Genomic DNA, 16,135 nt, shown 5'->3' with positions numbered 1-16,135 from the left:
CCAACAGAAGAATATTCACTGCAGCCCTAAACAGGAACTCAGAAGAAAGCGATCTGAAAAACATGCTATTTTTTTTTTTGTATTACCCAATCTTTCCTATTTAGTAACATCATCACTTTTACACACACAAACAGGGCTAGTATCCAAAGAACTGCACAGATAGTTCAAGGGGTGCAACAAAGTTTTAGACTTCTATTTTTCATGCTATATAGCAAGCTGATGTTGAAAAGACATATCTCAAGCAGCTATTTGGATACCTGCCTGTGTCATTAAATAATATTAGGAAAGAAAAAAAGCCTTTTCACAAAAGCACACCAATGTGTTCACAAATGAATAAACGCATTTGCAAGTGCTCGTGAAAGATGTATGAGAATCTGTGAGCTTCCACGTGGAATGCGGTAATCAAGAGTGAATCAGAATCTCTGAACAGCAATAATAAATCGGCCAACCACATTGAACATCTTACTTCTCCTTTTCCCAACATCTCCTTTGGAGGTAGCAGCTTCATTCAAAAGAACCATTCCCATGGTGATAGCAGCATCTATATCGTTGTTGTCAAGGAAACAATAGAAATGCGGAAGTCTTACAAAGCTAAGCAGTGCATCTTTAAACTTGGGTTATCAATTTTATGATTTAAAGAGGGTTAATTACATTCAGTGTATGGGTTGTAAAAGTTCACAGAGCTGTTCAGAGAGGAAAATGCATTAACTAGTGATTATTTCTATGTATCTTCCACATTTTCAGAGTTATTTTCCCCTTACCTACTTTTAGATTTCTGTAACTGGTTGGAATAGACTAGCAAAGGCATTAAATGAATCCGAGTACACTAATGGTGCTTTGTTAAATTAGGTAAGTATTGTAAAGCCTGCAAACCTATGAGATGTCTGGAAACCCATGTAACAATTCTGGTAGTACAAAATGAATGTCGCCAGGAGACAGATACAGGGTGCATAAAAATAATTACATTAATTCTCTGATTAACTGATGCATACTAAAGCCATTTAGATAGCACACAGTATGCTGTTTCCCAACCAATGTTTGCAAGATGGATAGTATCTGTCTAATGTGCCACAAGAACAGAGTAAAATCACTGCAGCGGCAAGTGTTTTCACTCACTAGCCATTTTTAGACTCTTAATTGCTAGCTTTTACAAATGCAAACAAGCACATAATGATAAAATAATTTTAACTAATTTGCCAGAATCCTAAGCCATTCACATAATTGTTTGAAAACGTATCCGTGAACAGCAACTGTTACTACTGTAATTAACATCTGTTCTAAGCAGTCGACATACAATTGATGTATCATGGGAGCTGTATCCATTTCTAGCTCCCCCCCCCCAAAAAAAAAAGGTCTACCATTTTAGAATTTAGCCTCTTTTCTTTTTCTGTTTAATAGCCTTGTTAGTATCTGTAGTAACTAAACGAAAATTATCCACTGGGCACCACGCTCACTGTAAACACCTTATATTAACTAAAGTGCACTTTTTGACTTTAGGAGTTTTGTACTGCAGCTTTTTATGAGTCTGTAGCTGTTAAGAACACAACATCCACGAATAATGACACCGGAGAAAGCATGTCTAAATTAGTTTAGTGAACTTAAGACTACTGAGAGCTGGGGGGGGCGGGGGGAGAGTGGCATGGAAAGGTGAAGTGAGTTATGCTCTCACTTCTGAATATCTCTTGCCACTTTTCTGTGTGGGAGTTGTAGACCAGCCCAAGATGTTTCATTGCCTGGGGAGCTAGTGGAGTGAAAGGTGGAATGATAGGCAGCCGAAATATATGCAGGTTGACCAAAGAAGCCCGATAAATTTTCAACGGGAGAGAGTTGTGCATGTGCTTAACTCTCTTTGATTAAAACAAGCATGGTTTTAAAGTGTTCAAAGCCTGTTTGGATCATGAACAAAGTTCAAAATAAATCATCTCTACCATGCTAACCCCAAAATATCGACCAGCTTGGGGCTTCTGCCATGGGGAAGCATGAAACAGAGGAGTTCTTGTAGCACTGAAGATTATCAAAACTTTTAAAAATACCTGAATTCTGCTGTTCATAACAAAGCAAATGCTGTCAATGCTAATTCCTCTGTGTGTATCTTTGGCTCTAATCACAGTGCTGTCCACATTCTGCCCCCGTCTCCCCACCAAACATGAAGTGATTTTGGCAGATCATCTTTACTTATCTTCCCAGTTTGTATCAGGAAATTGACAGGGTTACTTGTTCTCTATATTTATTTTATTTAGTCTCCTTGACAGGTAGACGGGGAATAGTAAAAAAGATAACTGTGTGAAACTCAAAATTCATAAGGTTCTCATATATATATATATATATATATATATATATATACACACACACAAGCAGGCAACATCCTCTTAAGTGTTTGGAAAGGCACACAGGAACCTCCAGGTTTCATGAATGTAGATTGGTCTGTCTCCCTACACTTACAGTGCAATCCTACATTTGTCTACTCAGAAATTAATTGGATTCAGATCAATGGGATTTATTGCCAGGTTAAATGTGTACACACACACACACACACACACACACACACAGACAGACAGACACACACACACACACTTATTAGAGCTATGAACTGGCTCCAGCAAAATCCTAGCTTCTGAGTCGAATCAGGGTGACTTGTAGAGTCACAATCATCCAGAGTGAGTTGATGCAGGCCTAGATTGCATCAGGTACACCCAGGGCAATCTGCAGTTGTTGAAAGGGGAGGATAGTCAGGCAGCAAGAAGAGGGAGGAAGAAAGAGACACACGCAAGGAAGTATGCATGCTTCTCCCTCTTCTTCCCTCCTGACTGCATGTTTAATCAGGGTTTTAAATCCCAATTATAGACTGTGCAAGGCCCCAGATTTGGTTTGGGTGGGTCACATCTGGAGTGGGTTGGCTCCGAATTGCCCCTGTATTGGATTGGGTGGGGGTATGCACAGACTGCAGCCTTAGCTGATTAACTGTGTGCATTCAAAATGAATAAATGTACATGATTTCGCTATGAGGAAAAAATGCAACAGTTCTAATGAAAAACAATAATCATTCTAGATGATAGACATGTGCTGTGGCAGCATGCATCATCGTCAGGCAACGTACTTCCTTCTCTCCCACATGGGAAGCAATGCCATCTGCGATGTTTGTAAGAAGTTGCGCTACTTTAGTTTTAATTTTTTTTAAAAAAACCTGCCACTTTAATAATTGGGATCATTTTTGTCAGTTCAAAACATTTTGAAATCAATCAATCAACTAACCATTGCAGGCTTTTATTTGTTTTTTAAAGAGGGATGGACCCCCAACACCCACCCACCCGATAATCTGTTGCGGCACTAAATCAATCACAAAAAAACAGGACTTTTAGGAAGGAATTTTGGAAGTACTTGGAACTTCCTGACTACTGACCTTAGGCAGGTGCAGTGCTTGGAAAGTTGATTTTGAAAAGGAACTAGTTCTAGTTCATCCTGTTCAAAAAGGAATTTACTAGTCCCAGTTTATGCTTTTACAAACCAAACTATTTCAGTTAAAGTTCATTCAAATGGAGCTTGGATTGAAACTTCATCCTCGGAAATTTCCCCCCAGCATTTAGAATGTTACAAGTGGCTGCGCAGGGACTAAAAATAAATAAGATGCCATACACAAGTAATACAGGCAGGCAGTAAGTCAGCAGGTGAAGCTTTCCCCACAACTGTATTTCCATACTAGAAAAGGCTAGCCCTGCTTAATATATGCCAGCCACTCAGCTATTAAAGACACAAGGCACCAATCCCTTTGTTCCTGTACTTCTCACTGCAAGCTGTTCCTGTTGGAAGGGAACAAATTTCTTCAGCAGGGAAGATACAGGAAATGTCTCACACTCCTTCCTTCTGATTGTTTAGCAACTGTGACTAAGAACCTTTGTATCTGCCAAATTTGGCTCAAAGTGTTACCCAACATTTTGCTTCCTTGCTTTATAGATGCTTAATTGACATTTTTTAAAAAATGAAAGCAAAGAGTTTGGGGAAGGGGTGGGGACATCTGAAAACCTGTAAGAAGCTGCACTGATGCACTGAAGATTTCTAATGCATCCATTAAACTTTAGAAACTTTGGAAACTTTAACCCTCTTGCAGGCAACAGAAGACAAGTTTTTGACCATTAATAAAACACTCGCAGAACCAATGTTTTGTTCTGTAAATACCTGGGGAGGAAGTTTCAGAAGGATTTTGCTCCTCCAAAATCTGCTTCCAGAAATGGGCAGGGCAATGGGAAGGCCAGTCCTTAAAAGATAGCTGCTTTCTTTCTGAAACCTCAGTTTGGGTTGGAAGGTAGGCTATGATCCAGAGGTACTTACTTAAATCAGATAGATGGTGAGATTTACTTAGGCCTATTGATTTCAACGGGCCTACCTTGAGTATGACTGACTCACATTGGCTATCAGCCACAGTTTCATTTGAAATCAAAAACTTAAGGAAATGACCTTCAGCAATGCAAGGGGCATTGGCACTTCTGGCCATGTAGTTAAAAAGGCAGGAAAATAAAACTGGCAGAGTTGCTCATTCATTGTATGTAAACGGGCAGACACTTGGCCTCCTTGTCCTTCAGGCAACTCAGCTGGAAAATTGAAAAAGTAAAATCTCACTGAAAAACCAGATGCTACATCTGAGCCGAGATATCCTGAGCAAATAAATTACGAACGTATAAATAAATAAAAGGCCATTGGCTCACTAAGAGTTGGCCACTTCAAGTACCCATTTTAATTTGTAGAAGATGAGCTTTAGGCTAAAGCTAAAGCTCCATGATGGGTTCGAATCTAACCCAGGTCATTATTTATTGAATCCATTTATTCATAGGGTAATAATTACCAACATTTATCAAACCCTGGCACCATGGAAGAGGTCAGCGGCTGGAAGCGTGGCCAACGAGGCGGAGAACGCTGCCAGCTTCCCTACACTCAGAGACTCCTGATAGTTGCATAATCCCCCCCTTTCAGCAGTGGCTGGCACTGGCTCAAGAGATAGCAGCATCCTTTGGGAGGAGTGTGCCGTGGCAGCACTGCAGCATGTCAAGAGTTAGGCGCCAGTAGCAACTTCCAGGCTAAGCCTCTTCAAGCTCCTGCCATTTTCTGATGTCTAAAAGCAAGCTAAGAGCAGCAGCTGAAGGAACCTGTCAATTAGGTCTCCACAGGGCAGCTGTCAGTTTGCTCAGTCTATTCTCTCACCATGATTGGCACCATCCAGTACCTGCCAAGAAAGGCACAAAAGGCACTCTGACCAGCTGGGAGTAGAAAGCATATTTACAGTCCGAGCTATAAAACAACTGGTTTTATATGCTGCCGGAGTCTCCTTAACATGATATGCTTTAAGCATGGTGGAGATGGGAGATACATCATCCCCTAGCAACATGCAACCTGAATGTTCCCTTCTGCAGAAGATAGGAAGTGGTTCAGATCCCAACTGATGCTCTGCTAGAATTTGGGGGTTGGGGGTAGCAATGTCCTTGAATGCCAGAAATTGCAACAGAGCTATTCTGCCTAGTAATTCAACAGAATCGGGACACCATTGTGAAACAGCCACCTAGAAATGATCTGATATAATTGAGGCCTCTTCTGCACCCTCTTATACAGAAAAAAAATTATTCCCAGTGCACTCAGACAAACAGTTGTGGGTCATCAATTAAGAGGTATATTGTGTCATGAGCCAGACGCATCAGGTCTGAATACCTACTGGAGCACTTTCTGCAACTTTTGACTACCACACTTTTTAATTTCCTGAATGCTGCAGCTTAAAATATTGCAGGACTAGTCATTAGAATTTGTTCCCGTGCAATGTTTGCTTAGCTTTAGAGCTCTTCTTACAAATTCTGAATCTCCGATAGTCTAGTACAATTAGGCTTGACTCATGTGTTCAATCTGTCTCAACCCGCCGCTCCTGTCTAGGCACTCAGTTCACAGATCTGCAAATTGTTAGGAGGTTTGCTGCAGAGCACTGAAAAGTCAAAGGCTGTGCACGGCAGTAGCTTACATATGAACTACACACTGCACAGAACTGTCATATGGTTTTAGTTTAAGAGGAGTCAGCACAATGTGTGTGTGTGTGTGTGTGTGTGTGTGTGTGTGTGTGTAGGGCATCAGATTTAGAAAAAATAATAATTTAACATATACTGTATTTTTTGCTCTATAAGACGCACCAGACCACAAGACGCACCTAGTTTTTAGAGGAGGAAAACAAGAAAAAAAATATTCTGAATCTCAGAAGCCAGAACAGCAAGAGGGATCGCTGCGCAGTGAAAGCAGCAATCCCTCTTGCTGTTCTGGCTTCTGGGATAGCTGCGCAGCCTGCATTCGCTCCATAAGATGCACACAAATTTCCCCTTACTTTTTAGGAGGGAAAAAGTGAGTCTTATAGAGCAAAAAATGCGGTATCTTGTTGACTTCTTCAACAGCTTTGACACTGATCACATTTGAACTACACGTTCCCAGGGACATTGTAGAGATCCATCTACCATTGTATACGACATAACTTACTGTTTAGGTGCTTGAACTACCATGGCCCCTAGATCACTTAGGACAGGGCTGAGAAAACTGTGGCTCTCCAGAGGTAGTTGGACCAGATGCATCATCAACTTGTAGAACAATAAGATATTCAGTCATTTTCTACACCATTTAGAAAAGTGTAATTATTGAAAACAAGGGCCTTTGTCACCTGTCTTTAGCACTAATCAGGAGACATAATTCCAATTGAAATATTAAGCAGTAAACGTAAGGATGTTGTTGTTTTTCTAAAGGAACCACCCTCAAGATAAGCTCTTATGAAGCTTGACTGTTTCTGATGATCTCTGAAGCTGAGAACTTATATTCTATCTAAAGCCATCAGACCCGTGAAGGTACAACAAGCAGAGGATGGAACTACAGCTGACTGGATGATAGACCACTGATTTTCAGATCTTTCCCTTTCGGTGAGATAACACCTGGGCTACTTAGAAAGGTGCCAATCAAACTGGTTGGAGAAAATAGGTTTTGAAAAGCTTGAAAATGAGAACCCAAAATAAAAGTTGAGACACGGATTACAATTACACTTTAAAAAAATCCTCAAGTATGTGAAGTAGAGGAGAGAAAACATTGATTTGTTCTCTGAAGAAAGAAATGTTTTGTAGTCAACACTTCAGAGAAGTGGAAACGGAAGTATATGGTCACCCAAGGAGAAAGCATATTCCCCCAGTATCTTTTCCTTTATTTATTTATTCTCCATATTTTGCTGCTTATTTGGTTTGGCTATTCTTATGGGGTTGCTTTTTTCCTCCAGCTATAAGCTTTATTCTTCCAACCCTGCCACACCCAAAAATGACTGCCCACTTTCCCTGTCTCTTATATACAGAAGGTCACATCAAAACATTTGAACAGCTATACTCCTCTCTTTTCCTTCAAGTCCCTTTCAGAACTAAGCTTTGTGAAGCCTTAGGCTCATTTTCAGTTGGAGAAGGCCCATGGCTCAGTGATACAGCTCATGCTTTGGGTGAAAAATTTCCCAGGTTTAATCTTTGGGAATCACCAGGTTGAGGTGGGAAAGACTCTGATTAGAGGACTTGGAGATCTTCTGCCAGTCTCAGTGTTTTCCAAACTTGGGTCTCCAGCTGGTTTTGGACTACAATTCCCATCGTCCCTGACCATTGGTCCTGCTAGCTAGGGATGATGGGAGTTGTAGTCCAAAAACAGCTGGAGACCCAAGTTTGAGAAACACTGGTTTAGATAATACTGACTTGCTATAAGGCAGCTTCTTATGTTGCCTTATGTTAGCCAAACATGCCAATATGTTTGCTGGCTGATATTCCATTCATCAGTCTTACCTTCTTCCTTTTATCCATTACCTCTCCCATTGGAAGCTTCTCAAGGGCAGGGAACTATTTTTTAAAAAAGTTTATATTAGCTGAGTGCTATCAACGCTACTAATTTTTATACCCAGACTCTCTTGAAGTTCAGCCTATGCAGCAAGACACTTCTGTGTTAAAACTGACCTTAAAATACCTCATTAGTAAACTAAATAGTTTTCGTAGCTTAGTTACCAACATTTTATCTGCATTAACTGTATTTTAGAAAAGAATTATTGGGGAGTGGGGAGGAGGAACCCTGCAGGTTATTGTAAATCCCCACAGTAACGACCTTCAGGTTTATCACTTGCTATACAAGCAAATACATTGCTTAAATGGAAAAGTCTTTTGATAAAGAAAATATTTATTACTTGAGCCGCATTAAGTGGAATGTTATTGCAACCGCAAGTATGAAAACAGCACAGATTACAGTTGCTAATCTTCAGCGTTCTGGTGTGAGAAAACCTAAGCAAGCATTGTGAAAAGCTTAGGGTAAAAAAATGTGTGGAGAATAGATGCAGTTTTTTGGCAGTAGGAAGAAATGTTATCTAACTTCTAGGGTGTGTGTGTGTGGGGGGAGAGAGACACACGAAGCATGTGTTGTGGGGAATGAGAGGAGAGGATTAAAAAAGAACAACATCCCCTTCCTTCATTTGCTAAGACATTCAAATAATGAGAAGGCTGAAATATCAAGGACACGTAGGGGAGGAAATTATGTTCCGAATGTGAACTCCAAATGTATGTTTGTTTTAAAACAGACTTTCCCCATTTATTGTACTTAGGACAAAGTATTAAAGTTTGAATCAAGAACAGGAGAATGACAGTTGCAGGTTTTGCTAGATGGTACTGTTACCAGGCGGAAGGGACGCGGGTGGCGCTGTGGTCTAAACCACTGAGCTTAGGGCTTGCCGATCAGAAGGTCGGCGGTTCGAATCCCTGCGACAGGGTGAGCGCCTGTTGCTCAGTCCCTGCTCCTGCCAACCTAGCAGTTTGAAAGCACGTCAAAGTGCAAGTAGATAAATAGGTACCGCTCCGGCGGGAGGGTAAACAGCGTTTCTGTGTGCTGCTCTGGTTTCGCCAGAAGCGGCTCTGTCATGCTGGCCACATGACCCAGAAGCTGTATGCCGGCTCCCTCAGCCAATAAAGCGAGTTGAGCGCCGCAACCCCAGAGTCGGCCACGACTGGACCTAATGGTCAGGAGTCCCTTTACCTTTTACTGTTACATGTTGCAACTGGCGCAGGTTTAATTGTGACCCTGTGGAGATCTCTGGCAACTGACATCTCCATTTGGCTGGCCCCTCCAACTTCCTTAACCATGTAAGCAGAAGAGCTTATCCATTGCACTTATAGCCCACATTTTCCTCCCAGGAGTACATGGTTCATCCCTCCCCTCAGTTAATCCCTACAACATCCCTGTGAGGTAGGTTAAGAGACTGTCATTGGCCCAAGGTTTCACGACTGAGTGGGGATTTGAATCCTGATCTCCCAGATCCCAGGCCGACAGTCTAACCACTAACACCGCCCAGCATCCTAGAGTATTTCTGCTATGGGGCAGCTATAAAAATTTAGTAAGTAGATAAAAAGAGGGAAAGCAAAATGTCACTTAGAGAAGGATCAGAAATGTTATCCTTGAAGCTTCAATTTGTTTTATTCTGGATTGTTTTATTTGGTGTTTTAATGTGTTTGTAAACTGCTTTGAGATGTTTTCTTTAAAATATAAAGCGGTATAGAAATGATGATGATGATGATGATGATGATGAAGAAAAAAGGTGCCTAGACATTTGCAACCTAGGTTTAAGGTGCCATTTGGGAATTAAATTGTGTATCTGAGTTTCTAACACTGGTTACAGGTTATTTGTTGGGGGGGGGGAGCACATATTGAAACGCTCCTCTCAAAAAACTAAAAATGTGTTTTGTTGTGCATCTTGGTTGTTTTTGGTGAACTCTTTTCTCGGTGTACTAGTTTTCTATTTATAAAAAACATTTTCTCTTCCAAGTGGGAATATTTCAACATGAGATTTCTCTACCTATAGTCCGAAGAACTTTTCTTCTATGGAATAAGTGAGTCATTTCAACTAGTAGTTGTCAATGGATTAGTATAGTCAATTTGGTTCTTCAGTTTTTCTGTCTTTAAAAGTATGGGGAGTTCAGAAAGATTTCCATTTTGTCTCAAGAAGCTCTGGAATAGGGATGTGAGTAATATCAAGATATGGATGGGCAATCTAAATAAGAGCTCAAAAGGCAAAAAATATTTGTGATTTGCAGTTTAAGAAGTCTTTTTGCTTTAATAGTCAGCTTTTAAATGGCAGAAGCAAAACAAGTCTCTTTATTCCATTCCTGACATGAAGAATGTATGTTTACCGTTGAAATGTGAAGTAATTATCCTAAGAAGCTTCTGTTTGAGAATCTGTGTTCTATGGTCTAATTATTCTCGGAGTTGAAGAATAATTAATGTAATGCATGATGTGTGTCTATGATTGTTTTCAGATCAATGCCTGAAGTCATTTTTGAACTGCACTGTTTAGAAATACAATTGAATGCGTTCTGACAGGAAAAAAATGTGCTTTCGTCCTTACTTTCATGAATATCAACATGCCTCCCCCTCTTTCTTTCCTACAATGTCTGTCAGCAAACCACCAATGCATCTTTATCCAGGTACTTAATGATGGAAAGATGATGACATATGTTGATTGCACAAACTAAGGTCTTTGGTGAGCTTCTAAGAACATTGGTACTGGAACAAATATGTAACAGTCGTTTCTATACAGTCATTCTGTTTTATTTCATATTGTTCCGTCTATCTCAAATGCATCTCAGCTCCTGGGATGATTTATTGATGGCTTTCTAAAAAAACCCAAGCACCACCCCTCCAAAAGGAAGCTACTCAGGGCAGCCAAAATATTGATATAAGTCTGCCTAAAACCACAAACTATTATTTGTGAAAATTACATACAGCACCTTCAGGCAATGATCGTCCAACTGAGAGGGTGACAAATATGTTTACAGTACATAAAGCTTCATTCTCAATTGCACCTGATAACAAGCTACTGTTGCTCTTAGAAAGGAAAACAGGGCTTTGCCAGTTTAAGATAAATGAGAACAGATGCTGAGGAAAAATGACACTACACTGTGGTTATAATGACAGATTAGAAGCGATCCAAATCTAAAAACAATTCTCAAACTGCGTTCAGCATTAATGTTTCTTCCCCTGGAAATATCTGTCCTTGGATGCACTGTATGTAAAAGAAACCAAGGGGTGGGAACCCATCTATTCCTTTCCTGGGAACAGAATCCACATTTTGGCAAGTTTGCTTTTCAAAATGTTGCTGTGCAATAGGAAGCTGACTTATTGAGCCTTGTTATCCCTTAAGCAAGCTTTAGACAGGCCTAAATGAATACACTTTGACAGAATTACCCTGGATTTACTTTGACGTAAATGAAACAGGCATGATGCTCAATATCGTACAGAAACCTGCTAGATGGAAAAGGCAGGAGAGGCGGGAGGGCAATCCCTGTAAGCTTACGGCACCATGCCTGGATAGCACCGTACAAGTAAGCTTGCACTACGTGAGAAGCGCTGTGCACAAACATGTTGCAGAGAAAACTAAAGCTGAAATGCTTCTGCTCACATTTGTTGGCTCAACAGTACACACCTGCCTGTGGCTGCCACCCCAAAATCCCTCCCAGCAGTAGCCATTTATGGACAGGGAGTTTTGCTTAAACATTTTCTATCCCCTTTTGGAACAAATGAGGGCCCTCAAAGTGGTTCACTGTATTTTTCATGACATAAGACACACCTGGCCATAAGACGCACCTAGTTTTTAGAGGGGGAATGCAAGAAAAAAATATATTTAAAGGGAGTGCTGAGCTGAGCCTGTATGCATCCCAGGCTCTGCTCAGCACTCCCTTTCATGAGCTGCGTGGTGCGTGTTTGCGGCTCTTGGGGGCTTTTCACCGAGGAGGGAAAAGGGACTGATGGGCCTCATCAGTCCCTTCTCCCTCCTTGGGGAAAAGCCCCCAAGAGCTGCACACACGCTAGGTGTGGCTCATTAAAGAGCGTGCAGCTCTTGCGGGCTTTTCTACGAGGTGGGAGAAGGGCAGCCCGTCAGTGACTGCCCTTCTCCCACCTTGGGGAAAAGCCCGCAAGAGCCGCACTCCCTTTAAAGAGTGTGAGGAGCGTGTGTGCAGCTCTTGGGGGCTTTTCCCGCCTGCCTTCCACCTGCATTCGCTCCATAAGACAAACACACATTCCCCCTTACTTTTTAGGAGGGGAAAAGTGCGTCTTATGGAGCGAAAAATGTGGTGCATTTAAAAAAACAACAACAGAAAAAAGAAAGCAAAGTGAAACAAAACACAATCGAGTACCAAAAGTTAAAATTAAAAATTTATAATAACCACAAGCTGATTAGAAAGGCTGAAAAAGAACAAAGTAAGAACCCAACCACCTTCAGTTATAGGCAGGGCCAGTCTGGTACGAGAGGGATGGCTCCTCCCACTGGAGACAAGGCAAAAGGCATATTAAAATTCAACAATACGTTTTTCATAAAACACTGAGAAATTCAACAGCATTATCGGGGAAACTGATATTTTGTTACTTTCTTCTTTACTGCAAACATTTTTGAATAGACAAACAGAAACAACCGTGCAGCTAATAATTATTGCTGGTACATAAAGGATAATGGAAACAAACTCTTCCAAGCGTAACTGTTAAAAATCCATATGTAAGACTTCACACTGCTTGCATAACCTCTTTGCATCACAAATTTCAGTTGACAGTACTGAGCCATGAAATAAAACCTTCAAAAACTCTTGTGGGACGTGCTAGTTTAAATCATCTATTCAAACTAGAAAGCTGTGAGAAGGATGTGTCAGGACAGTAAAGAAACGTTCCTTGGCAACTTGGCTTTGAATTTTACTGTAAGTCTGATGAAATTTATTGAAAGTCAGGGTTCACTGAAGCCCTTGGGACTCTCCTCTATAGAAAATTTGTTTAAGGGTCCTTTGATGACCACCCTCTATCCACCCAAAGAGACAGAAGCATTTGAATTAGAAACACTGGTAAAAGTTGGAAGCTAATTGAAAATCAATGTTGGGAACCTGCAATCATCAAGGAAGCCTTGCGCCTACCACTTCCTGAGCAGGAACTATTCCCTCGCCCTAATATTTCCCACTTACGGTAATGTATGAAGTTGGAACTGCTGGTTGTGAAGTATTACCACCTGTCTGCCCGATCCATGGGGTGAAAACAACAGCGCACAAGGGAGTTTCATAAAACAACAGTTGTCTTTAACACAGCCATAGTTCCACAGAACCATGGACTCCCCATACATTTTGGTGAGTCAGAGAATATTCCATGCACAGTCCCCAATACAGTAGTGAATACCGCAAATAGTTCTCAGAGAGAATCCAGTATGAGGACCAGAATCCACTGGAACCCCCCCCCCCCAATCTTCCATACCATCCTTAAATTGTGCAGCATTTCTGAGGTATATTACTAATGGTGAAAATGGGGAAATTTTGACAGCAAAACATTAGGAACTCTCAGATTTTCCTAGTGGTACTAGGAGCGTTGTGGTAGATATAGGTTAATATGGCAGCTTGGGCAGAACACACAATCAGTTACAATTACTCTGTAATACAAGTAATATAATTCCTTCTAAAATCTCCTGCAACTGTAATATGATGACCCAGGACCTCCATACACACTGCCCAGGCTTTTGCCCTGAGGAGGTCATGTTGGTGCTGCTAACACAGCTGTTTGACTTCACCCCCAAAGACACACTCCACTGTGTCTCGAGACAGATGGATGTCAACACCACAGTGACTTCTCTTCATCAAATAGCATTGCCCCACGTTTGTTGCTACTGGGGAGCATAACCATACAGCCAACTTTATTACCTGACTGATGAACCTATTAAAAGAGAAGGATTTGTTCAAATGGGTCTAGGCCCTTAGAGCCTGGAGTTGGTGTTGCGCTTAGGCGCATCCATCCCATTTTATATAGACTTTCTTTTCTAATCAGGTATATACAAGGAATGACAATTTTAGACCCATCCAATTGACACATGCTCGCTGATGTGCGGGTCCTTTCGGACCTGGAAGAAGGCAGAATGGGGGTGAAATGGGGGTGGGACAGGGGAAGGGCAGAGCACGCTTATGCATGCTCTACTGACATGCGTGGGGGACAGGAACAGAATCCCTGCACAAAATGATCACTGCTTGTAGATTATATATACCCCATCCTTGTGATCCAGCCAGATGGGCAGGGTAGAAATAATAAATCATTATTAATTATTATTATCCACCCATTCATTTGTGTGGAGAAGGTATGAGTACTTAAGAGATGTACAATGGCACGTGTGTGTTGGGTGGGGAAAATATGCTTCCAATTAGACTTGCTTCCACATTTCAACTAGGAATACAGTCTTTTGTTGTGATAAAGGAAGATCTATTTGCTTTCCAGATGTTACTAGACACCAAATTGTTGGGGAGGATGAGAGTTGCAATCCAACAATATCTGGAGGGCAACTGGTTCCCTACCCTTGCAATAACAGCAAGTTTAGCAAAAGATTAAAATGATGATCTTGTCACTTGATGATCACTGCTGACATCCTGAGCTGATCCATAGTTTAACGCAACATATTTGGTTTCTGTTACAAGGGGAAAACAATACACAACACAGCACCAGGTAACCAGTTAGCAGTATACAACAAAAACACCTACCTTTCTCTACACATAAAACCCCCCAAACTATTGGGCATCATAGCAAATAGGCAGGGAACGCAATACCTGTTCAAAACCTCAGTGATATTCACTGTCAGTGCAATTTCATGTAATAGCAGACTCTGCTTAGCTTGCCTTGTTCCATCCATCAACATTTGAAGGATACTCAGGAGCAGTATAATATGAGACTCTGCCACGAATTGTGCTTGGCTGCTTCCATGAATGTAACTCTGAGAAATGGAGTGAAAGGGAGAGTAAGGATTAGATTAGCACAAAGCATTTTTAAAAGGATACAATTAGTAAAGATACGTGTCAACAGAATTAAAAGCAAATAAAAACCAGCCTGGCAAAAGCAGGGTACAAAGTACAAACTAATACAGAGAGATGACAGTGGTGCATAAACACGGCTACAGAGCTGCACCTTTCTAAATTCTTGCTTAAAGCCAAAGAACCAGCATGGGAGAAAACTAAAAGGGGTAGGCTACTGCCATCACACCCTGTTGGTGGCCTTCCCAAGGGCATTTGACTGGCTATTGTTCACAACTGAGTCTTGGACTAGATGTGTCTTTGGCCTCATCCTAGAAGGCAATTCTTAAAGCAGTGTTTGTCTGCCAATTTCCTGAGCTTTAATCAGAATTGTAGCATTGACACAGATCAAACCCCACATATTGAACAGCAGGTACTGGGAATTATTCAGCAAGCTGAATTTTTAGCCTGGCCCTTGTGTGCTACCCTCCCTGGGAGATTCCATACTTGGTTCCATTAAAAAAGCCACAAAACCATTAAAAACACACAAAAGTCTCAGAATGATGTTTCAAAATGTTGCCAGATAAGACACTGTGTAAAGGTCGAGGAGGAACTAGGCAGAGGAACAAGCCCAATTAGAAAATGGCAGGATGAAGAATTGAATTCACATATGTTGAAATACTTGTCATTCAGTGAGGCAGGAGGGGGCACTTTATTTCATTCATCCAAAAGGACAAAGGGATCTACTCATGTCAAGGGCAAGTCTATGTACAGTGGTACCTCCATTTATGAACTTAATTCGTTCTGGAAGTCCGTTCTTAACCTGAGGCATGCTTTCGCTAATGGGGCCTCCCGTTGCTGCCATGCCACTGGTGCGCAACTTCCGCTCACATCCCGGGGCAAAGTTCACTACCCGGAACACCTACTTCTGGATTAGCGGTGCTTGTAACCCGAACTGTTTGTAAGGAGGATGGTACGTAACTCAGTACATAATCCACTATACTGAGGGATCAGTGGCTTTCTTTTGCTAAAACGTCAAATCTCTTCCAACACTTTTTCATTTCCCAGTGATGGTGACCTCCTGGTTTCCTGGACCACTAACTGACCATTTACCAGAAAGTTAATTTTCCACTTTTCATAGATAATATCCATCCAAAGCATGCAGATTATATTAACTGTGAGGTATACTTTTATTACATATGAAATAAAATCTACTGCTACTTTGACAGCTGCCTATGCAGATCTTCTAGACCTTTTGTCTTTAAGGCAGAAGGGGGGGGGATGAGAGAAGAGCCTTTGGGTGACATGATGCTACGCTGCATGAAAAA

The 16,135-nt window shown here is 41.3% G+C and overlaps 1 protein-coding gene across 1 annotated transcript in view; it reads right to left on the bottom strand.

Annotated features, from left to right (window-relative positions):
* TUSC3 (tumor suppressor candidate 3) overlaps window positions 1-16,135 on the bottom strand; it is a 128,339-nt gene that overhangs the window by 14,501 nt on the left and 97,703 nt on the right. The window contains exons 7-8 of the mRNA XM_028743697.2: window positions 14,728-14,791; window positions 467-541 (exon numbers count right to left, since the gene is read on the bottom strand). Of these exons, the coding sequence (XP_028599530.2) occupies window positions 467-541; window positions 14,728-14,791 (139 nt within the window). The remainder of the gene's footprint in view (window positions 1-466; window positions 542-14,727; window positions 14,792-16,135) is intronic.

This window comes from Podarcis muralis, chromosome 9, assembly GCF_964188315.1.
Source record: "Podarcis muralis chromosome 9, rPodMur119.hap1.1, whole genome shotgun sequence".
Classification (NCBI taxonomy): domain Eukaryota; kingdom Metazoa; phylum Chordata; class Lepidosauria; order Squamata; family Lacertidae; genus Podarcis; species Podarcis muralis.
This window is presented reverse-complemented; position numbering and strand designations above follow the sequence as displayed.